General features: G+C 38.9%; 1 protein-coding gene across 1 annotated transcript in view; it reads left to right on the top strand.

Moving 5' to 3' along the window:
- The first annotated feature begins 2,399 nt into the window (after positions 1–2,399).
- Positions 2,400–24,512, top strand: part of C7 (complement C7) — a 58,386-nt gene continuing 36,273 nt past the window's right edge. Inside the window, 8 exon segments of the mRNA XM_045904190.3 lie at positions 2,400–2,555; positions 4,874–4,929; positions 6,851–6,926; positions 10,679–10,820; positions 12,938–13,085; positions 14,460–14,598; positions 20,550–20,720; positions 22,818–23,061. Of these exon segments, the coding sequence (XP_045760146.2) occupies positions 2,550–2,555; positions 4,874–4,929; positions 6,851–6,926; positions 10,679–10,820; positions 12,938–13,085; positions 14,460–14,598; positions 20,550–20,720; positions 22,818–23,061 (982 nt within the window). The 5' untranslated portion in view covers positions 2,400–2,549.

The following is a 24,512-nucleotide window of genomic DNA, read 5'->3' as shown; positions in this document are numbered from 1 at the left end:
TTGATCTCTGGGATACAGTCTCTGTGAACTGAACAATTCAAGTTCTAAATTATTGTAGATACACTATATGCATGTGACATCCTCTAGACTAAGGATACTCTATACATGGGCTCATATGATCTTTATAGCATGTAAGGAATAAAAATAATAAGAGATATTGCTCAAGGCTTCTATCTGTCAAAATCTTTAGCCTGTTATATTATGCGTCCTCAGTAAACATTTGTTGAGGGGCGTCTGGGTGGCTCAGTCGGTTAAGTGTCTGCCTTCGGCTCAGGTCATGATCCCAGGGTCCTGGGATCGAGCCCCTCATCGGGCTCCCTGATCCGCGGGAAGCCTGCTTCTCCCTCTCCCACTCCCCCTGCTTGTGTTCCCCCTCTCTCTGTGTCTCTCTCTGTCAAATAAATAAATCTTTAAGAAAAAAAAGAAAAAATAAACATTTGTTGAATTAGAATAAACAAATTAATGAATGCATTCATGTACGAATGACAAGCTACCACAGCAGTGCTGTTGGTATCTACTTATATCCCCTCAACACTCATTGCTACGTGACAAAGGCAAATATCTGCAAATACTGCTGATACCTGCAACAGTCTACTTGAAGGCGCTTTCCCCTCCTAGCTACCAGTGCTGCTCAGCCTACTGCCAAGGCAAACTAGAAGTGTTGGAGAGTTGAGTCTAGAGCCACCCTCAATCAATGATAGGGTGTTGGTTGATATATCCGCTTAGTTGGAATAACTCTGAGAAGTACTCTGCAGTGTCCCCCAGATTTCCACACTGGGACTGAGTTTTAATTGCCACAGTGGTACCTTGCAAGGTAAAGTACCATTTACTGACTACCTCTCCTTTCTTGTCTCACTTTCCCACCCCTCAACAGTGCTTTGTAGGAGCACTTCTCAAAGCAGAAAACAAAACAAAAACAAACAAAACCCAACCAAAACCCAAACCAAACCCCCCCAACCCCCCAAAAAGTCTACTTGCAATTGATTTCCTGTCTGAGAATCTGCTTTTGGGGGAATGTAAATGAAGCCCTTGAATGTGGAATTGTACATTGAGTACTTTTTTTTTTTTTTAAAGATTTCATTTTTCAGTAATCTCCACACCCAACACTGGGCTTGACCTCATAGCCCTGAGATCAAGAGTCACACACTCCACTGACTGAGCCAGCCAGGCGCCCCTGCACAATGAGTACTTTAGAAGAGTCCATAACATTTGGAAATCATGCAATTGGAGTTCAACAACAACAACAACAAAATCTTTCAGGAATTATGGGTCATCTTCTCTGTGGCAAAATTTCTTCCACACAAATCACTAATGGTTTTAACAAAAGATATGGAAGATTTGTCTCTGGAAGCCCATTAATTTATGAGGGTAGGGTAGGGGTTGGTCTCTATTATTCAAGTTCTTTGGATAAAGAAAGAAAGAAATCATTAAAACTAGAAAATATTCACTAATGGAATGTTTAGTTATAAAATTACTCTCAACTCAAAAAACCCTTCCCACTTAACACTTACGTCTCTCCTATTAATGCCCTAGCAGCAAGTGTCAGAATATTTGGCCAAACCATGTGAATCAAACCATAGCTTCAGAAAATCTGAAATATTGCCCCCAAAATGCAGCATTCATGCAATCTATGAAAGTGATGTTGAGAACTGCTAGGATCAGTGCAAACCTGTGGGGATCGAGGATCTGGCAGAATTAGCCAAGATAATAACCAAAGAGGAGACAATGGACAGAGGATGATGAACATGATAGGAACTTTCCAACAGTGATCTCCACATCAAAGGATTAGGGTAAGAACTTGGGAAAATTAGTGAATGCTCTTTAATATGTTTGCAAAACATGATGCTGTTTTTGACCTTTCTGTTGAAGTCAAGCATGAGGGGATGGATATAATATTGTGTTAGGCCATTGTGTGTGTGTGTGTGTGTGTGTGTGCCTGTGTGTATTTGTTGTTTCGTTTTCCTTTTTTTGTGTGGGGGGAGGGGTGGAAATTCCACCCCAGAATATTCCATTTATATTCTGAGTGACAGAACTGCATTTAGATCTTTTTTTTTCTCACAGTGTTTAATCTCAAAGTCTAGTGTACAACACCCTTTAAGAGAATCATGAAAACATCCGCTTAGTTTAGAAGATTGAAATAGAAAGGAGGCTTATCCCTTGCCTTACACAGAGTCTCCTTTGGTTGAAAATCACTTAAACATCAAACTGAGAACATTGGCTGCCTTTCTTGATTTACAGATGTTTTCTTAGAACTATACTTCCAAACAGTTCCAGCTGGCTATAGTTAAGGCCTGTGTAAGTTGATAAGATGCATCTGGCTTCAGGACATGGACTAAATAGAGGCACAGGCTCTTCGTGTCCCCAGAGAATCTGGTTGGGGTAGGAGCTAAGTCTCAGAACCACTTGCTTTATTTATGAGTGCCAAGTTAATCTCCAGCAGGGAGAGACAGGGAGGGAGCAGGCTGCTGGGCTCTTCCTGCTGTTGAAAATTCACCAGGCACTCAGTGGAAATTTTCTTCCTTTCTTCTGCCCTGAATGTTTCCCCAAACATGAAGGTAAGATAATAATTTCATTACTTTTGTAAATGAAGCAATCTCAAAAGGGAGTGAGGCTTAACCAAAATGACTCAAATAAGGAGAAGACATGGGAAAATAGGAAAGAGAAAGATCTGGGGATAACTTAAAAAAAATCCTTCTTTAAATATATTTAACAATTCAGCCAAAGTGAATTCCTTTTTCTTGTTTTGCAGTAAAATTACTGGTTCGGAGGTCTGGGAATCAGAGATTGGAGACAATGTTTATGAAAGTCCTGAGAAAGCCATTGAGAAATACAGTAGTACCATTGTTATTTCTTAGGGAAAAATTCCCTCCAGTGTATTTTGTTCGTTTATTTGTTTAATTTGGGGCCACGCCATGAAACCCCATGATTTGACTTATCTAAGAGCTTTAAAGAAGCGAGTTTGGAGACTTGGAATTTTAGAATTTGGAATCCTGGATGAAAGAAAGGGTCAGGAATGTGAGAGTGGAAGATACAGATGGATGGAAGGCAATTGAAAGTTTACCAAGTACACGTGTTGGTCCAGTGCAATGTATCCCTCTCCCAACTTGAAAGTATATAATCAGTCACCTGTCACAACCCCAGTGCAGCTCCTTCTGACCAGGGGTCCTGTCCCTGTGCTTTAATAAAACCACCTTTTTGCACTGAAGACATCTCAAGAATTCTTTCTTGACCGTTTGCTCTGAACCCCAACATTTCCACATCAGGGAATGATACTCTAGTCATGTCTGGGAAAATCTAAAGGCACAAGCTAACAGACAGAGTAAATCAACACAGCAGTATTGGTTACATCCTGGATATCCAGAGTTTGACAGGATCAGGGTGTGTGCAGATCTCCAAGGGACCCAGTGTGGACCCCCTTTTTGGCTCTTGCTCTCTCCTTCCTGCTGCTGTGACTCTGGAGAAGACAGAGGCAGCTTGGAGAGGTGGGGAAGGAAAGCAGAAGAACGAGGAGAAGGAATTCTGAAGCAAACACCACCCCACCTGTGTTAGGAGCATCTGGGACAAGGGAGTAGGAGAGAGATTTAAAATCAGATGCTGAATTGAAATTTGCCTATTTAGATTGTTTCAGAATTTTTGTTTTCTGAAAATGCGACTATTTGTTAGTGCCTGGGAGTGACTAAAAAAGCTGTAAGACAGGCTTTCCCAGAGGGAGGAAAAATGAGTTGACATAGCACAGAGTAAAGACATTATTGAAAAATAATTATTGTAGTTTTTAATTAAAAAGAAGAAAACCCTTTAAAGGACTTTTACACTGGGTCATGAATTGGATACATTTGATAATGTACAGAGTCTCTAGTAAAGATTTGAATTATATTCACGGACACCTTCAGTGGTCAAAGTAGGGAAATACATAAAAATAAAAATAAGATAATAGAAATCACCTATAATTTTGTAACAGAAATAAATGATTACTCTTTTTTTTTACTCTTTTTTTTAAAAAGATTTTATTTATTTATTTGACAGAGAGAGAGACATAGCAAGAGAGGGAACACAAGCAGGGGGAGTGGGAGAGGGAGAAACAGGCTTCCTGCTGAGCAGGGAGCCCTATGTGGGGCTCGATCCCAGGACCCTGGGACCATGACCTGAGCCGAAGGCAGACGCTTAATGACTGAGCCACCCAGGCGCTCCATAAATGATTACTCTTTACTATATTTCTTTCTAGATTTGTTTTTAATACATGTTTGATTTTTCAAGCAAAATGTAACCCTATTTTACATACAGTTTTGTGACCTGCCAGATCTTCAATATTTAGGCTGGTGCTATCACATAAAGAAGATTACAAAAGGCCTTGGAGGTGTTTTACACCTGAGCCAGCCACAGAACTAAGGGTCACGGTGAGCATCACCGCCCTCTGGCTAGAGAAGTGCTTCAACTTTGGTTAACTTTTCATTTATAAAGCTTATTTCCCGTCTAACTACTTATTCTTGGCTGGTCTTTCTTCGAGGCTTCCTCCGCTCCGCGTGTCCTTAATGAGTGTTGAGGTTAGAACGAAGGAGAATGGAGAAAGGAATGAAAAGATCCCTAAAGAAATGCTCTAATGAGTTAAGTTTTCTATTTGTTTGGCCACGACATTCCCCTGCCCCTAGTTGTCTTTACCAGAATGAAGAGTAGGAGATGAGTTCAACAGAACTGTATTAAACTTTGATTTAGAATGGAAATTTAAAGGACAAGCAGAGTCGTTGAGCCTGGCCGTGGTTCCTTCCTTCTTTATATTCCCAACTCAAAAATCTTGACTTGTACAAATGTATTCGCTTTCAACTCATTAAAGAAATGCAAACTAATGTTTTATTCCTCCCTCCCTTGCCATCCCCAGGTAATAACTTTATTCATCTTGGTGGGATTTACAGGAGAGTTCCAAGTTTTTTCAAGGTGAGAGTTTTTTTGGGATTGTGTTGGAAATCATTAAAAATTGTTTTTTTATTTTTAGGAAGATCTTTAATACATGACCTGATTTTTACATTGCAGCCTGAACATCCTTATCCCTTCAATACTTTATCTTTCCACACTTTGAGAAAAGGCAATGATAGCGAAAGCTTGTTTTATTCTTATTCTTATTTTATTTTTTTCCCGTAAGGAAGAAACCTGAAGGCTAAAAATACCTAAAGGTTTTCTTCTTGTCCTAGTACCATGATTTTCCCTGCAATTCAGATTATTACACCAACCTTAGAATTGACGTATCTTAGAGCAAAATTTGATTTTTGAATGTAGTCATTGCAAAACATTCTTTGGATTTTAAAGGTTGACAGGTTTTTTTTTTTTCTTAATTGAAATATAGTTGATACACAATGTTACATTAGTTTACGTTGTACAACATAGTGATTTGACAAGTTTATACGTTATGCTATGCTCACCGCAAGTGTAGTTCCCATCTGGTTGAGAGTTGTTTTTTTTTTTTTTTTTTTTTTAAGAAATTAGGTTTATTGACTCTTGAGATCTGGAAAAAAGCCAACCTCATTTATCCATGGCCTTGTTTTGCTCTTACTGTCGGTTGGATGGGATAGGACCAGGTCAGTTCACTTTATCGAGCTATCAGAATATGTGCCAGGAGCTGATCTAGTGACGGGGATGCAAAGCGGACCAACACAGTACTGAGAGTCCACTGGATGATTCAGATCTTGAAATAGTCAATTTCAGTACAGATGTGCTAAGATTTCTGGAAGAGGCCTGCATGCCCTACTGTGGGAGCACAGACGAGAGAAGGCCAAGCTAGCTCCCCTTCCTAACCCTTGCTGTTTGGGGAAGGCTTCTGTCTGTCCCTGGGACGCAACATAGAAAAATAGCAAGTTCCAATTGTTCAAAGGTCACAAACACTGAGGAATTTGGATCATTGTTGCCATGTCACAACGACAGATTAGCAAGCTTGGCTCCATAAAAGCATGTGAGGGACACACACTACAGGGGGGACACCTTACTTTCAGGGTCACCTCACAGACTTAAGGTGAGCACAAATCACCTTGACTCCAGATGTCTCCAAGGCTAGGAATGTGCTCGAAATCCAGGAATCAGGAGTCTGAGTTCCTTTACCCCTTGTAAAATGTGCTTTTGGGCTAGGCCAAGCCGTGTGATCTTCTTGACAAAGCTGGAGTTAAGCATCACATGAGAACGGACTCTCCATTTTTCATGTATTTTAGTGGAGTGGAGTTGTTTAAACTCAAATTGACCCTACTTGGGTGTGTTCTTGAGAAGTAGCCTAAATGAACGGGGGAATATCTAAAAATAAATTTCTGTCCCTTTAGTCTTGGCCAGTTTTTAGTTTCTCACTTCTCATAGGGTCTTTTTAGAGCTTTTTCTCTTCCAGTGAAGAGTTTCTGTATAACTCTTCCATTCATTATTCAGAATCCTCTCAAAGGCCAGAATACCTTCCTTCTATATGTTCTCACCTACCCTCCCAAATGTGAACACTCCCTCATCTATATTTCCACAACACATTGTACCGGACACATTTCTGTTATGAAATCGATCAAATTAAATATATTGTATGATCGTATTAGGATTATTTGTTTATACCTCTGCATCTTTGTCCTCTCCTCTATCCATAGTCAGTGACCTATCTCTCATTGTGTCTACAGCTCAGGTGTCTAAATAGTGTCTGGTACATTATAGATGCTTAATAAATGTTAATCTCTAAAAAAGCTGGTCCCTTCCCCGTATATTTTTATATGTCTCGGGATGCTTTTGGTGCCTCTTACAAAATTGTGAAGGATTTTTTTTTCTTTTTTTTACTATTTTTGACCATTCTTTGTGTTTCCCCTCTCTTTATCTTTCTATCTGATTTATAACAATTTGACAGAGCCCCCACTCCAGTCACTTGCCAGTGGGATTCCTATGGATCGTGGTCAGAATGCAATGGTTGTACCAAGACTCAGGTAGGACCATACAAAAACTTTGCTCTTGGGGCGCCTGGGTGGCTCAGTCATTAAGCATCTGCCTTCGGCTAAGGTCATGATCCCAGGGTCCTGGGATCGAGCCCCGCACCAGGTTCCCTGCTCGGCCAGGAGCCTGCTTCTCCCTCTCCCACTCCCCCTGCTTGCATTTCCTCTCTCGCTGTCTCTCTCTGTCAAATAAATAAATAAAATCTTTAAAAAAAAAAAAAAGATATTCATGAGACCATATAACATTGGAATATTTTAAAAGGCAGAAATTAGACTTGAGAGCCATGGAAATAGCTTTTAAAAATCTACCTGTGTTAATACAGATTGTGTATTTATACATCATTAAGGATATACCAAAAATAGGGGTGCCTGGGTGGCTCAGTCATTAAGTGTCTGCCTTCGGCTCAGGTCATGATCCCAGGTCCTGGGATCGAGCCCCGTGTCGGACTCCCTGCTCGGTGGGGAGCCTGCTTCTCCCTCTCCCACTCCCTCTGCTTGTGTTCCCTCTCTCGCTGTGCCTCTCTCTGTCAAATAAATAAAATCTTAAAAAAAAACAAACAAAAAAACCCCACTTTGCTCTTATTCTTTATTTATTGTATATATTGTTTATATTGAAATAGCTGATGTATAGACAAATGACATTAGCTTTTGACATGTTATTTTTTGTTTCTTAATATAATTATTAATTTAAAGGGAGAAAAGTATGGCTTTAGTAATTAATAATGTAATAAAGTAATTCCTGCATTCTTATTTTTCTTGCAGGACTTTTCTAAATCTTACATTAGAGCCTAGAAACATACATAGGATAAAGCAATTCGCTAACTCTTTAACTATTAGAGAAATAGAAGAGCATGAAATGAAGTTAGTAGGTAGTTCAAAATCTCACTACTGGGTTCAACTTTTCTTCTTATTTAAAACTAACACTAGCAAGTACAAAATGGCTGCTTTGTTTTACCTCACAAATAGTGAATGACCACAAAGAGTGAAACATTTTGCACTTTTTTTTTTTTTTTTTAAGATTTTACTTTTAAGTAATGTCTACACCCAACGTGGGCCTCGAACCCACTACCTGGAGATGAAAAGTTGCCTGCTCCACTGACTGAGCCAGCTAGGCCCCTCTGCATTTTTAAACTTTTTAAAGTTTAATTTCTAAGTAATACAAATAAAATGCTGGACTTGATCTGGAGATAATAGAGTACTTCTAAAAGTGTCTGTTTTATTCCCTTTATTGTAAGTTATTCACTGGAGAAAACATGGGAAAGTATATATAAAGAAGATGCTACTTATAATTCCACCATTTAAAAGAAACCAATATACCATCATTTGGTATTTATTTTCTCAATTTATCTTCTCTGTGTGTTTATAATTTTTAAAAATAGAATTGTTTGATTAAGTTTTATATTCCACTATTAAAAATTTTTTTTGTTTATTTAAAAAAATTTTTTTTAAGTAAACTCCATGCCACACGTAGGGTTTGAACTCATGACCCCAAGATCAGGAGTCACATGTTCAACCAACTGACCCAGCCAGGGGTCCCTATATCTTACTGTTTTTTTGTTTTTGTTTTTTTTTTGTAAGTAGCCTCTGCACCCAGCATGGAGCCCAACATGGGGTTTGAACTCACAACTGTGAGATCAAGATCTGAGCTGAGAGCAAGATCGGGCGCTTAACCAACTGAGCCACCAAGGCACCCCTCTACTATTTTAAAATTATACTTTTGGCATGAATTTTAACAGCTCTATTATTTTCCATTATATGCATATACCGATCTTATTTATCCACTTTCCTATTGTTTGAGACTTAGGATATGTACATTTTTGTTATTATAAATAAAACTTCAGTGAACATTTTTGTACATAGAAATCTGTCCTCTGTTCTGATAATTTTCTCAGGATAAATTCCAAAAATATAATGCTTGTTTTAAAGGTTCTAAACATTTGAATGATTAAGTATGTTTTTATTGAAATATAATTAGCACATGACATTATTTTAATTTCAGGTATACAACATGATTCTATATTTGCAAAATATTTTAAAGGTGGTTCAGCTTGAATAAAAATGTGTATTTAAAAACCACTTTTTAATTATTAAGAAAACAGAACCATATTACAGAAGATAATTTCTGTTTTGAAGCATCATCATGATCATCATTTTCATCAAGCATTTGGTACCTACATGAGTGGTATTTACAAAGCAAGTTACACGAATGCAGAATTTGGCTCTGGGGAAATAGATGACTACTCTGATTACGTGAATAACAAGGCGAAAGTCAAACACCAACTACAGAAAACATTTTTATAATTTAAAAACAAGTTAAGAAGGAATGCTAAAAAGAAAGAGATGGAAAGTATTTTTCATATTAGCAATTTTTTTCTTTGCATGAAGGTCATCATGCAATGATTACGTCCCTAGGTTATAACGACAAAATTTTCATCCAGAAAGAGACAAGTGAGGATGAAAATAGGGTCATAAGATCAGAATCTGTCAGGTGAGAATTTGATTGTTTGCAGTGGGCAGCACCATCCAGAGAGAGGGAAGCACTCTTTAGACAAACAACACAATCTGTGCTTTGGAACTTCAGAAAAGGACAATTTAATAAGACACATGTGAGAGGTGTCATCATCAATTAAACAGAGAGACTAAAAACTTATCAAGGAACTGTACTGAGTCCCATTCCCCACTCCTGTTCCTCCACAGCTCCTCTGCTTAGACACAATGGAAGGTGCCACTGTCAGGCCCAGGCTGACAAAGCTGCTCACAGAGTAAATTACACTACTGCGACCCTATGTCCGAAAGAATCCCCACTTCTAACCCAACTTAGGATGGATGAAAAGATTCAACTTTGGCTTGTGATGAAGGATAGAAGCAGAAGTGTGTTCACAGTTAGCCCAGAAGCCTGACCTATAGCCTGCATAGTTCCCACAAGGATCAGATACTGAGGGTCTCATGATTGCCTGTTCATCTCGCTGATAGTTAATACTGAGCCCAATGATAAGCACCAGAGAGATCCTGCAAAAGTAGTTTTATGAGTAGAAATTCGAAAAAGACATTTATGATCTGATACTCCCTGCACGTCTCCTCCCCCTTGAGACTAAGTATATAACCACCAGCTTCATAGAGCAAAAGTACAGCTCCTTCTGCCCATGGGCCCTTGTCCCTGCGCTATAATAAAAGCACCTTTTTGCACCAAAAGCATCTCAAGAATTCTTTCTTGACTGTTCCACTCCTGGCCCCACATCAGTTTGTATATATCCTGTCTTCCCTGTTGGTATTTGCTCAAGGCTTAAATTCTCTGGAAGGTCAGATTTTGTTTATTTTTTTTTAATAGGGAAAAGGTGAGTACAGGAAGAGGCTTACACAATGCATTTGATTGCTGTTGGGAGGGAAAAGGATTTTGTGGACCTCTTTTTGTTTAAATATTAGATACATGTCTTCATATTGATTAAGTGAATTTTAGAATGAATTATTTGTTTCTCAAGTAGCTTGATGAGTTCCTCTATTTTTCCCATACTTTCTTTCCCAGAGATTTGCCTTGACATATTTCCCATTTCAGAGGCCATTGATTTTGATTGTCTAGTAGAATTCCATTGCAGAGGTAGCTTCATCTTTGGACTAGGAGGTTTTACATCTGCCCCCCAGAACAATTTCCTGAACACTGATTCTTCAATTGTATTAATGTCTCTTAGATTTTGTTTCTCAGATAAAGGAAAGGACATGTCAAAACGCATTGCCTGTTTTGTGTTTAGACTCGCAGGCGGTCAGTTGCTGTTTATGGGCAGTACGGGGGCCATCCTTGCGTTGGAAGTGCATTTGAAACACAATCGTGTGAACCTATAGTAGGATGTCCGACAGAAGAGGGATGTGGAGAGCGGTTCAGGTGTTTCTCAGGTATCTATTTTCCATTGGCTTGGACACTCCAAGCAGAGTGTAGATTCAAATGCTATTTGATTAACTTGCTCAGTATGTATTTGTTCAATTTTACTGAATTTATAGTGGCCTAAGAATTGATTTTATTGGCATATTAATTATACACTCAGCTATCATTATTTCAAATGCAATATCATTATTTCATCTGGTAATAAAGGTGGAGCTACTCCTTGCTTCTTTGAAAAGAAATATGACTATTGACAGACCCAAGCAGCCCTTGACACTGCATTTTTGGTGAAGATGCAGAGTGAGTCTGGTACATCAAGATTGGGCAAAAACAGCGTTACTGCCCAAATTACTACTATGTTCACAAAAAAGCAACACTGATTACCTAGTCAAGAAGCAGTACAGGTCACTCCTATGCACAGGGTGATTGAAACCTAATTTCAAGTTTGGGCACTGAGTATTTTTTGCCCTACTGTTTAGGTAGTGTTTGTGCAGTCAGATTAATTCAACAACCTTTAGCAGATATTTATTATTCTTATTAGGCTCCAGATATAGTGGTGAGGGTTGTGGATATGTAAATGAAACACATAGCCTCTTCCTTCACAAATATTGAAGTTTATGGGCAGAATAGTACATAAATAATCCCTGTGTTAGAAGTGCTCCTCCACAATACCTGTTGAACTCCTAGTTTTCTTTCAAAACCAAAATCAGATGACTCATCTTTTAGGAAGCATTCTTTAACTCCTAAACTGATAGAGATAACTAACAAATCACTTCTCTGTGTTCCCTATGTACATCGTACCATCTATAATCTGGAGTTATCTGTTGGCCTGGTTATCTCTCTTGTGAACTCCTTGAGGATATGGATAATATTCCTTTAATTTTTGCATCTGAAGTAACACAGTAGACTCTCAACAAATGTTTTTTTGCGTTGGATTGAGTGAGACCCCAGTGGGGTGCATGCTTTACCATCAGAACAGTTGTATGCAATACATACTCTGAGGACATAAACGAAGGACTTGTATTATAGCCTGTGGTGTAGGGATGGAGATAATATTTAATTTGATTTTTGAGGAACAAGTATGTGGCAGGTAGAGAAACCCTCCTAGGCTGAGAGAAGTGTAAGTGCAAGGTCAGTGGAGATGACAGAAAGCCTGGCCTTTTAGTCATGTAGGTGTGATGAGGGGATAGGAAGCAGGTAGAAGAATGGCTGCGGACGATGCTGGGGAGGTAGGCAAGGGTTAGATCATCTGGTGCCCTTCAGTGCTTCCTTGGCGCCTGGGATGTAGATCTATCAGAACAATTACATTGCAGGATTATAATGATCTATGTCTTCATAGTCCTTCCTACTAGATTGTAAAGTATATGAAAAGCCCAACATACCATTTTTATTTATATTTGTGCCCTAACATCTGGAAGAGTGCCTTGCCCAGAGTAGGTGCTAAAGAAATGTGGAATTTTAAACTTTTGACCCAGTTTCCATGCTCTCAAAAGCTTACACATCAAATCACCAAAAAAAAGCAGAGCTTTGGCATCTTGGTCAGTGATTACAAAAAAATAAACTGAAAGTTGAAGGGCAGGATGTCAATGTATCCTCCCAGTGGTTGGCGCCTTTTGATTTTGGGAAGATTCAGACAAACAGCTTGATTATGGGTGGAAGGCTGGATTTTGAATTCAGCTTTTATTTTCAATTTTGTTTCCAGATGAGATCAGAATCAATTTTGTGTGTTAGAATATGAGGGCCAAAATAATCACCAGGCCTTTCCTGGACACCTTGAAAATTGATCTCAAATTCACAGTAAAATATTAATGCAGTGTTGGGGGTCAGGGGCAAAACCTTTTTTTTTTTTTAAAGATTTATTTATTTATTTTAGAAAGAGCAATCATGAATCGGGGGAGGGGCAGAGGGAGAGGGAGAGGGAGAGAATCTTCAAGAAGACTCCCTGCTGAGCACGGAGCCCCACACGGGGTTCCAACTCATGACCCTGAGATCAGGACCTGAGCTGAAGCCAAGAGTCAAAGCTCAATCTACTGAGCCACCCAGGCACCTCTGAGGCAAAACTTTTTTGATCCCAGGTAGTTTTTGCCTTCTTCCCTCTTTTATTTTGTGTGGGGGCTTGTCTTGTGTATAGGCCAGTGCATCAGCAAATCTTTGGTTTGCAACGGGGATTCTGACTGTGAAGAGGACAGCGCTGATGAAGACAGATGCGAGAACTCAGAAAGCAGAACTTCCTGCGACCTTGATAAACCTCCTCCCAACATAGAACTTACTGGAAATGGGTAAGGTACTGGGCAGCTTCCTGTGCATATGGATGGGTTGTAGCTTTTCATTTTGTTTTTATTTTATGGCTTGGTAAATCTAATAACAAATCATAATAGCTAAGCTTTTGGCTCAGAGCTCTTTGCCACATCCTAAAACATTTAAAACAAAATTTTTTGAAGTTTTATTTATTTAAGTAATTTCTACCCCCAATGTAGAGCTCGAACTCACAACCCCGAGATCGAGTTGCACGCTCCCCGACTGAGCCAGCTGGGTGCCCCAGAACTTTTAATTCATACCTGTATACCTGAAAATATATGTGGAAAATGTAGAGTGTCCAATTGTCCCTGGACTATCCTGCTTTTAGCATTGGAAATCCTATGTCCAGGGAAACCCCTCAGACCTGGGAAAACCTGGATGTTGGTCACCTTCTGGGAGAGAGGTAGAAATAGAGAGACAGAGGGAGAACTGGTGCAGTGACAATGATGGGAAGCTACTTAAGAGAATGAAGAGATAATAGAATAAGAACAGAGAAAGAAGAGAGAAAGTGGTGTGTTGGAATATTTAGGCTTGAAAAGTAATTGTCTAAACCAGCTGGAAACTTTCATTTTCAAGTGAAGTTGGGACAATCCCATGTTTGTCTTTTCAAAAAGAATTGTGAAGAACTTTTAAGGGTCAGATCCAAGCTGAGATTTCAAGGCTTTAAAATAGTCTATTTTAGAATGATAGTTAGAGGTGGTTTTTCTATAATATTTTAAAATTCATTAACAGAGAAATGGTAAAATTACTCTAAAGGGTATACCATTCAGTATGCTAAGAGGCAATTTAGTTGAAATTCCCTGTAGAAAGTTCCCTTTTGGGGCACCTGGATGGCTCAGTTGGTTAAGCATCTGCCTTCGGCTCAGGTCATGATCCCAGAGTCCTGGGATTGAGCCCCGCATCGGGCTCTTTGCTTAGTGGGGAGCCTGCTTCTCCCTCTGCCTGCCGCCCCTGCTGCTTGTGCTCTCTCTCTGTCAAATAAACAAAATCTTAAAAAAAAGAAAAGAAAGTTCCCTCTCCTCAAGAGTAATCTTAATTGTATTGGTTTTATCTATAGATTCAACTCAAAACCAGCTTTTGCTATAGATACAAAAGGGCTGTGTGTTTCCCAAACATGTTCTTAGGCTGAAGGGATGTTGGATTTCCCCAGCTATTAGTTTTAGCTATTACACCACCCAGGGGAGGTGGATAATGTATGGTGTGCATTAGGATACTGTTCTCTTTATTTGAGCTCTCTTGAAGAGATGCTTAACTGTAATATATTTCAAGATTTTCTAGAATTCCTTTTTCAGCAAGTGCTGTTTCTGGTTTTTAATCATCTTTTCTTCCTTCCTTTTTTTTTTTTTTTTAAACAGTTACAATGAACTCACTGGCCAGTTTAGGAAGAGAGTCATCAACACTAAAAGTTTTGGTGGTCAATGCAGAAAAGTGTTTAGTGGGGATGGAAAAGATTTCTATAGACTGAGTGGAAATATCCTTTCCTATACATTCCAGGTACTTAATTTCATTGATTTAATTTATTTTTAACGTGTGAATTATTGCCAGAGATCATTACTTATATGATATTGATTTTTTGGTATTTGTTGAGAATTTATTTGTGGCATAATACTTGGTATTTGTTGAGAATTTATTTGTGGCTTAATATTTGGCTTAAACAAATGTTTTATATGGGCCTAAAAAGGATACATATTCTTTAACTCTGGGGTACAAGGCAATGATACTTTAAATTTGTCTCATTTAAACTGAACTATTCTGTTGTCTCATTTTCAAGTCTGTGGACCATATGGGCCCCAGACTGGATGGTCTGTCCCTGTGTGGGTGTCAAAACTCAAGGCCCTGGTCAGGACTGGTTGTAATAATCTTAGTGTCAGCTCACTTAAAAATGCTTTTGTTTTTAAATTGTGAAATATTTCATGTATACAAAAGTGTGACAAATGTAAACATACAGTTTGAAGAAAACTAATAAAACAAATACTCATATATGCCCACCACCCACCTTAAGAAATAGAATATTGCCAAAGACTGATTTAAATGCTCTCATCTACCCCTCTCTGGCCACATCCTCCCCACCCCCACTCCCTAGACAACCACTGTCTTCTGTTTTGTATTAATCACTTCTTTGTCTTTCCATATACATTTATCTCATATGTCTTTGTCCCTAAATAAAAACTTATGATTATTTGTGCCTGTTTTTTGGCCACTTATAAAAGTAAATCCTATAGTATATATTCTATGACTTTTTTTTTACTCAAAATTATGGTTTTGAAATTTATTCATGCTGATGTAGATGACATTTTTATTGCTGGTTCCATTTTTTTTTCTTATGAAAATGCCTTGCACATTCTTGTGCATGAGTTCCATGCAAATGAGCTAGAGTTTCTCTAAGGCACTTGAGTTGCTGCCACACAGGTTATGTATAGGTTACACTCTGCTCAGCAAAGTTTCCAAAATGGATGTGCCATCAACTTATACCAGATCAGCAGTGTGGAAGGGGGGCCCTGTGCTCCCTATCCTTAGCAATGTCTGCATTGCCAGAATTTTCCATTTGACTTAGGGTCGCAGGGACTCCATTCCAGGCTTCTGCTTCTTGTAAGCTGTTTCTGTCATACACACCTAAACTTGTTCTGTTCCAGGATTTCCACACAAAATCCACTCACACAGAAACAGTTATGGTTTTAGGGGGAGAATCCTGAGCATATGAAGGGAATATAGAGGAAAGATTTTCTGTTGCAGTCATGCCAACGCATTCAACAAAAAAGGTTGACATCCTCCATCACAAAACATCTATCCTTCTAGAACTTCAACAAATCAAAGTTTCTGGTCTCATCCTATTTCAGCCTCTTGTTCTCTTCTGCCAAGACCTCCTCTTTCACTTCTTTGCTCTCTTCTTCCCAGAATTCTGAAAATTTCCAGTTCAGTGCTTCTTACCTATTACTCCCGAATTTGTAGACCAAAACTATTAGGATGTTCAGACAGAAGGGCTTTTTGTTTACCAAACTTAACCCTCTTCAGAATGCAGTTTTAATTATAAATAGCAAACAGCATCCTCCTCTGACTTACAGTAGAATAAGTTACATTTACGAACTACTGTGTCATGGGGGCACCTGGGTGGCTTAGTCGGTTGAGCATCTGACTCTTGATTTTGGCTCAGGTCATGATCTCATGGGTCATGAGATCGAGCCCTGTTTTGGGCTCTGTGGTCAGTGAGGAGTCTGCTTGAGATTCTGTCTGTCTCTCTCTCTCTCCCCCTCCCTTGCTCTCTCTCTCTTAAATAAATAAATAAAAATTTTTAAAAGACTTTATTTATTTGACAGAGAGAGACAGTGAGAGAGGGAACACAAGCAGGGGGAGTGGGAGAGGGAGAAGCAGGCTTCCCGCCGAGCAGGGAGCCCGATGCGGGGCCCGATCCCAGGACCCTGGGATCATGACCTGAGCCAAAGGCAAATGCTTAACTGGCTAAGCCAGCCAGGTGCCCCAAAGATAAATTTGGCCAGAAAGAAAGTCAGTCGTTGAAGAGGTAACCCAGTGTGAAGATTGGGATAGTAAATGCTCTCCACAGCTCAGATAGACCTGAGGCCCCTGGGCATTCAGCTCTTTTGAGTGGAAGATGGCTTTTGGCTTGTTGGCACATAAATATTAGTAAATAAACATGTAACAACAATCAGTCAGTCCATCTTATAATCTCTGTTTCAGTTATCAGGAGTGTAGTTTATCCAGGGCAAACCTGGTTTCTTGTTGACTAAGCCATTATCTTTGATGCCATGCACTTTCTCTGTTTGCTCATATTTTTCTTACCACAAGGAAGCCTTGGACACAGAAACACGTTCCTCTTCCATGGCCACTTTGGGAAGGTACCACTTTGCTAGTTCAGTCTGGAGAATGTTGAAAGACTGTTATGTTCATCGTCAGCTTGGAAAGAGTTGCAGAGGGGAGTAAAGATGAAGGTAGAGAAAATGAATTACTTCCTGGATCCTCCTGTATTTAGTCTTGAATGTACTTCATTATATTTTTGGAACAGAGATCCTATGTGCATATCAAGTAAATAACAAAATCATATTCTTTTTAAAAAGACTTATTTATTTATTTTAGAGAGAAAGAGAGAGAGAGCATGAGCAGGGGGAAGGGCAGTGGGAGAGGGAGAGAATCTCAAGCAGATTCCCTGCTGAGCATGGAGCTCAGTGTGGGGTTTGATCTCACCACCCTGAGATCATGACCTGAGCTGAAATCAGGAGTCGGACGCTTAGCCGACTGAGCTACCCAGGCACCCCGGATCTTTTCTTTTCTTTTCCCTTCTTTTCTTTTTTAAAAAATACTTTATTTATTTATTTGACAGAGAGAGAGCGAGGGTGAGAGAGCACAGCAGCGGGAGGAGCAGAGGGAGAGGGAGAAGCAGGCTTCCAGCAGAGCAGGGAGCCCGATGTGGGACTCGATCCCAGGACCCTGGGATCATGACCTTAGCTGAAGGCAGATGCTTAACCAACTGAGCCACCCAGGTGCCCCCTTCTTTTCTCTGTAATAATCTAAAAATGTGGGTACTGTCATTTCTATTTTACAGTTGAGGAAACTCAAGACAAAAAATGCTGAAGAGTTTACCCACAATCATAAAGTTAATAGATAACAAATATGGACTCTGAACCCAAGAAGTGTGTGTGCAGAGCCCTTGCAGTACACTCTACTTAGGTGGGGTTAGAATATACATACATTTGATAGGAATGAGCCAGTAGAGAATGAAAAATTGAAGCTGTGGGAGAGGGAGTAAGCAATCAATTTAATAAATCCTTAGAAGTGGTGGGAGGGAATGCAATAGAGATGAGACAGAAATTAGCTTTAGATGGAGGAAGGACACCTGTGGAGGAAAGGAAGTGAAGAAATGTAAATACATTTGTGGATTTGTTAGCCAGAAGTTTAGGAGCTCTCATGTCTGATAATGGGAATGTTTGGAAAGAAAGAGGTTAAGGTCATTTTCTGAGAGTGAGGGAAGTGGTTCTAAGATTGAGGGACTGAGGTAGGTGCAGAACCTTTGAAATAGATACTGTAGAGAATGGGAGAGAAAGAGAATGGAAATATAGGGCTGCTGCACTGCTTTGAGGGTTCCCCTGAGACTGGAAATCATGAGTGGACTTACAATGGTACTGATCGGTTAGCTGTGTGATTTTTCTATCATAGTGCTAAGCAGCTTGGCTGCGAGCATTGAACCGGGGCTGGAATTCTGCCAGGCAAACATGATGGCAGAGCAGATCTAGGCAAGGGAGTTAAGGTCATTGGCGAGAGACTGGTTGAAGTCATGAACCATGAGGTCTATCTGAAAAGGAAGGAAGTGAAAAAATGAAGGTGCTGATAGAGAGAGAGAAGGGAAGCCAAGTAGAGGAACTTGTGTCTATAAAGTTGAATAATGGCTCTGGTGATAATAGAATGAGAGTCAAACGAGTAAGAGGTGGCAGGATGTAGGATGTTTGAATTTGTGATTTCAGAGGAGGGATCAGTCTGGGTGAGTCTAAGTTGGATGGAGAGAGTCATTTTAGGTCATTTAAGTCAATTAAGGGTCATTTAAGAAGATCACATTACCTTGAAAAAGATGACTCTTGCAGCTCTGTGTAGAGTAGATGAGAGTGAGGAGATGCTGAACTAAAGCAGCTAAAGAGGCTTATTTGCATTAATCAAGTACTTGAATTGCAGATTTGAAGATGAGGGAAAATAGGCTTTTTTTTTCTTGCATTGAAAGGAAGATAGATAACTTCTCTTTCTTAAGAGAGATAAAAAGTAAATTTGTGTCGATCTAAAACCAAATAGGACCGAAACACTATCTAGTGGTTGCAGAAATCTCTGATGGCATTCTTATTAATGTCCTCTTTCTAGTCAATAATAATACATATATTCTCCATCTCAGTCTGAGCTGAATTTTTGCCTTTGACTTTTAAACAAACCAATTTCATAATGTAATGAAAATAATGCTCTAACAAAAGATATGAGTAAATCTATCTTTTCTTGTCTTCTGGCATGTTCTTAGCATGCATGCATAATTTTTAACATGGGCAGTGATAAAAGTAATACAATATTTTCTGGCATTTTGATGAATTTTTTTCTAGTCTCTTCTTCTTCTTCTTCTTTTTTTTTTTTTTTTTAAGTAGACTCCATGCCCAGCATGGAGCCCAAGGTGGGGCTTGAACTCACAACCCTGAGACCATGACCTGAGCTGAGATCAAGAGTCAGACACTTACCTGACTGAGCCACCCAGGCACCCCTGAATTTCTTTCTAGTCTTTTTTTGACTGGGGAATATACTTGTATGGTTGTAATGAACAGGATTATCACATTTATACCCACTTTCTCATTTAACATGAATATTTTTCTTCATAGGCATCATTTAAAATGGCTACATGGTATTCTGTCATTTTCATTCTTCTTAGGTTTGTGTTTAAAGTGTATCATATCCATCAGTTTAATGTTCCCTGTGCTTATTTATACTTTGATCTCAAACACAGATGTGTATGGCTATATGCTAAGAACACAAATGCTTGTGGAAGGACAGTTACTGATTTGACTATTTATGCAGAGCAGACACTGAGAGAGGGAGTCAGCTTGTGTGTCTTGTTTTATTTTCATGGTGCTTGACATTTTTTAGCAAATTAATTGCCCACAATTTAAAAAAAGTCTGGAAATCTTTGTGTCAAGATTTCAGATTTTTCTCTTTTCTTGAAAACAGATAATCTGTCAATGCTAGAACTTGTAGTTACATATGGTAACTGTATGATGGATTTGAGTGTTGGTGTCCCTTTTCAACAGTGTGTGTGTTCACTTCATCACCCTGCCTTCCACGGGATGCCTCCAACATTTATATTACATGCCAGCCCCCATGGACATTTTATTTTGACACTTGATCTAGGATAAAATAAGGAAGGGATAAATAAATGATTGTCTTCTTTGTCAGTGCTGGGGCTCTCCCTTCCCTGTTAGCCACATGTGACTATCCTGTTGTCTGCCTCAAAATTCCTTTGGGATGGCCTTTTCTTCTACCCTCGCTCATAAGGAAAAAAAATTGCATCTCTGTTCCCCTCTTTTAGCTGAAAAATCAAGAACCAAGGGCTTTTCAGTTCTCTGTTAGTGTAATTCTGTTGATTTGCTGACTTCTGGGTTAACTGTTGACATTAAAAGAAAGTGGGAGATGTTTGTACACAGATGTGTTCTGTGAATTACTTGGAATTGCCATTATTGACACCATGTCTCCTTCTTAACTAAGAGTGGTTGTAGAATGGACTCTATTCCTTATACTCATATGGGCCCGGTTGTAATGAGAGCCACAGTCATTTTGTGTCAATGAAGAGCTTTGTCTTTTTGGAGAAGACTGTTTGAAGAAAGTATCCACGTTAAAGGATCCATGGCAAAAGATTTTTGGTTATATCCAAGGCCTTAATTTGGTCACAGCAAAATTTTTCATTTTCTTTATAGGTGAAAATAAATAATGATTTTAATTATGAATTTTACAACAGTAGCTGGTCTTATGTAAAGCTTACCTCGGCAGAACATACATCATCTAGTAGGAAAAGCTCCTTTTTCAGATCTTCATCATCTTCTTCATCTACTCATACTTCACATACCAGTGAAATCCACAAGAAAAAGGTTAGTATGAAATATTAGTTGACTTTTCCATATTTTACTGCTTAAATATTTCTAACATTAACAAAAGTGTATTTACCAAACAGATCAGCTTTCTTTTTTAAATTAGGGTAATAATATCCTCTTCAAAGGGACAATGTAATATATTTCTTTAAAAGGTAAGATTGTGTCTTGTTAGTTCTCTTGGATAATATATTTATTTATACTTTTTCTTTTCTTTTTTTTTCTTCTTCTTTTTTTTAAGTAAGCTCCATACCCAATGTGGAGCTCGAACTCAGGACCCTGAGATTAAGAGTTATGTGCTCCACTGACTGAGCCAGCCAGGCGCCTCTATACTTTTTCTTTAAGATTTTATTTATTTATTTGACAGACAGAGAGAGAGAGAGAGAGAGCTGTAGGCAGAGGGAGAGGGAGAAGCAGGCTCCCCGCCAAGCAGGGAGCCCGATGGGGCACTCGATCCCAGGACCCTGGGATCATGACCTGAGCCGAAGGCAGACGCTTAACGACTGAGCCACCCAGGCGCCCCCTTATTTGAAAATCTTAAAAAAACATTACTTTCAGATCTACTAGTTAAAATTTTCTTAAATTTCTAATTCATGATTACTATACATGGTTATATAAATGTTATATACAGTTTAAAAAATCCAATTAGTATGTGCTTCCTAAACACTAACACTTAGAAGGTGCATAAAACTAAAAGATTTTGGAACACTTTATTACTTTTGAAATACCCAAATTTTTGTCTGAGGAAGTTAAAAGCCTTATTTTTAGATACTTTGTTGTTTTGAGATACTAAAACTTTTACCTTGGGCAAGCTGAACAGTTGTGAGAGATTGCACTGGCTGATGCACACCCTGCTGAAGAAGTTTTCATGCTGACCATCATTCTAAATCTGCATATTTCATCTCATTCTTGAAGTCAGTAACTTGATTAATAAATCACAGGAAGTATAAAGGAATAGTGGTTTTGCTTGTTTCATGACTAAGAAGCTGACTGTGGAGATAGGAGTTATATAAACATTTATTATTTTTATACTACATTGTTCACAGAAGTGAGGATTTGGTATAAGGTAGATCTGTCTTGGACATCATTACAAGGTGCTTAGGAAGTGTTCAAAGACCTCATTGTATCCACTACTGGGTACTTACCCAAAGAATACAAACACTAATCCAAAAAGAGAGATGCCCCTATGTTTACGGCAGCATTATTTACAATAGCCGAATTATGGAAGCAGCCCAAGCGTCTATGGATAGACAAATGGATACAGAAGATGTGGCATATTTATACAATGGAATATTACTCAGCCAGAAAGAAGAATGAAATGTTGCCATTTGCAACAACATGGATAGATCCAGAGAGTATGATGTTAAATGAAATAAATCAGAGAAAGACAAATGCCATATGATTTCACTCATATGTAGGATTAAGAAAATGAATGAACAACAACAAAAAAGAGACAAACCAAAAAGCAGACTCTTAATTATAGAGAACAAACTGGTGATTACCAGGGGGGAGCTGGGTGGAGGGATGGGTGAAATAGGAGATGGGGATGAAAAAGTGCATTTGTTGTGATGAGGACTGGGTGATGTATGGAATTGTTGGTTCACTATATAGTACACCTGCAACTAATACAGCACTCTAGGTTCATGACCTTAAAATAGAAAAACCCCTCATTATGAAGTGAGGGACCCCAGTATGGAATATAATTTATATGGTCACCTTACCTATAAGTCATTGTGTACACCCTAGGGTCATACTATTTTACATACTTATTTGTGAAATTGTTTAGCAGTTAACGGAGCTGATTCTCTTTTTTTCTAGTTGGGAAGGGCATAACTCCTTGGTTTTGAGATTTTAAATGTCATATATGCAAGAAATTACCATGTTATCACTCAGATATTATTCCTGTTTGGGATTCCAAAAATCCCATAGACTGCGTCAAGTGAGTGGACCCAGAAAAGACCTCATCAAGCATCAAAAATAGAAATTCATATAGTCTGGTTGGGGGTGGCAGCTGATGGAGACACTGGGCAGCAAACTAATTCCACTGCCTTTTTATCACCAACCTAAAACTCTTTTTATGCTCTCTTCTTTCCATAGAGTCATCATTTGTTGGTTGTCCAGAACACCGTGGAAGTGGCTCAGTTTGTCAATAACAATCCGGAATTTTTACAACTTGCGGAGCCATTCTGGAAGGAACTCTCCTTCCTTCCCTCTCTGTATGACTACAGTGCCTACCGAAGATTAATCGACCAGTATGGGACACATTATCTGCAGTCTGGGTCCCTAGGAGGAGAGTACAAAGTTCTATTTTATGTGGACTCAGAAAAAATCAAAAACAATGGTAAAGTATTAAAAAATTATTAAATACAAGCATTGTAGGAATTTTAATGGGGGAAATAACATGTAGTTAGCTTAAACTTTCAGAGCTTTAAAATGTGACAAATAGAGATTAAATTACAAAGGAATCCAAAATGGCAAGAATCCATTATATTCTACTCAAAATTTTTAGGCTCTAAGAAAAGCCAGCCTACTCTTTTGGATAGTACCCTGAAACGTGAGATAGTCATCATCATTGGCTATCCTCAGAGGGTGTTGATTGGGTTTTTGGAATACTTTTTAACCTTATCCATTTCTCAGCTTAAGTAATATTCTTCAAGGAAAAGCTAATGAGGAATTATATTTCAGAAATCAAAATGTTTTAAAGAAGTATTTTGTTTACCTCTGTTATTACCACTCACATTCCTTTAAGAAAATCTGCTCTGGATATCACAAGTTTGCTTACTACATAATTCTTGTAACAATAGCTTAAATTTATCAGAGGCCTTTCTTTCTTTCTTTCTTTTTTTTTTTTTTTTAAAGATTTTATTTATTTATTTGAGAGAGAGAGAATGAGAGAGAGCACATGAGAGGGGTTAGGGTCAGAGGGAGAAGCAGACTCCCTGCCGAGCAGGGAGCCCGATGCGGGACTCGATCCCGGGACTCCAGGATCATGACCTGAGCCGAAGGCAATAGCTTAACCGACTGAGCCACCCAGGCGCCCTATCAGAGGCCTTTCTTACAACAGGCAAGTTACATATGTTAGCAATGATCCTCACTGCTACCCAGTGAGGGGGCCACTACAATTCCTGTCTTACAGACTGAGAAACGGCGACTCAGTGCTATGATAAGATTCATCCTAGGGCATATAGATTGTAAGGAGGTCTAACTGGCTCCAAAGTCAGCTGAGCTTTTTCCTTATGCTATGTTGTTGCTAGAATTGCCTGATTTTTGTTAGAACCAGTGCACACCACTGAGTTTATGATTTTTTTGACCTCATAGAGGAGAGTCCTCGCCAGCTGTCCCAGTGCGGGAGGGGAGAGGGTGATGTCTCAGTGTCCATTCCTTCTCTCCAAAGACCTTTTGGCTCTGGTTTACTAATATTCTAAGTCAAACCTTCTCCTTCCCAACTTTGTTAAGTTGATATTCACAAATCCTTCTCCATCCAAATCACCTCTTTAGGGTCTTTCTCTTCAGTCAAGCCTCTTTACAACCGTGGAGGAGAGTAAGACTTATTACATGAGATTCAGGGGAGATCTTGTAACCTTCCTTCCCTTGTGGCTGAACTACAATATTTTTCTATGTTTCTATTGCCTTATTTTTTTTTCCATTGAGCTTAATTTTTACCAATTAAGATTTAGCCAGAATTTGAACTTTTCTAACTTCCCTGGTTAGAAATGAATGTACAAACACAGGTTTTTTGTTTGTTTGTTTTGTTTTTGTTTTTTGTAGCAACAACAAAGGCAATGTTTCTTT

The sequence above is a fragment of the Mirounga angustirostris genome, unplaced genomic scaffold, assembly GCF_029215605.1.
Source record: "Mirounga angustirostris isolate CCGP_5_RB_7025 unplaced genomic scaffold, mMirAng1.0.hap1 SCAF_7, whole genome shotgun sequence".
In the NCBI taxonomy this organism is placed as follows: Eukaryota; Metazoa; Chordata; class Mammalia; order Carnivora; family Phocidae; genus Mirounga; species Mirounga angustirostris.
This window is presented reverse-complemented; position numbering and strand designations above follow the sequence as displayed.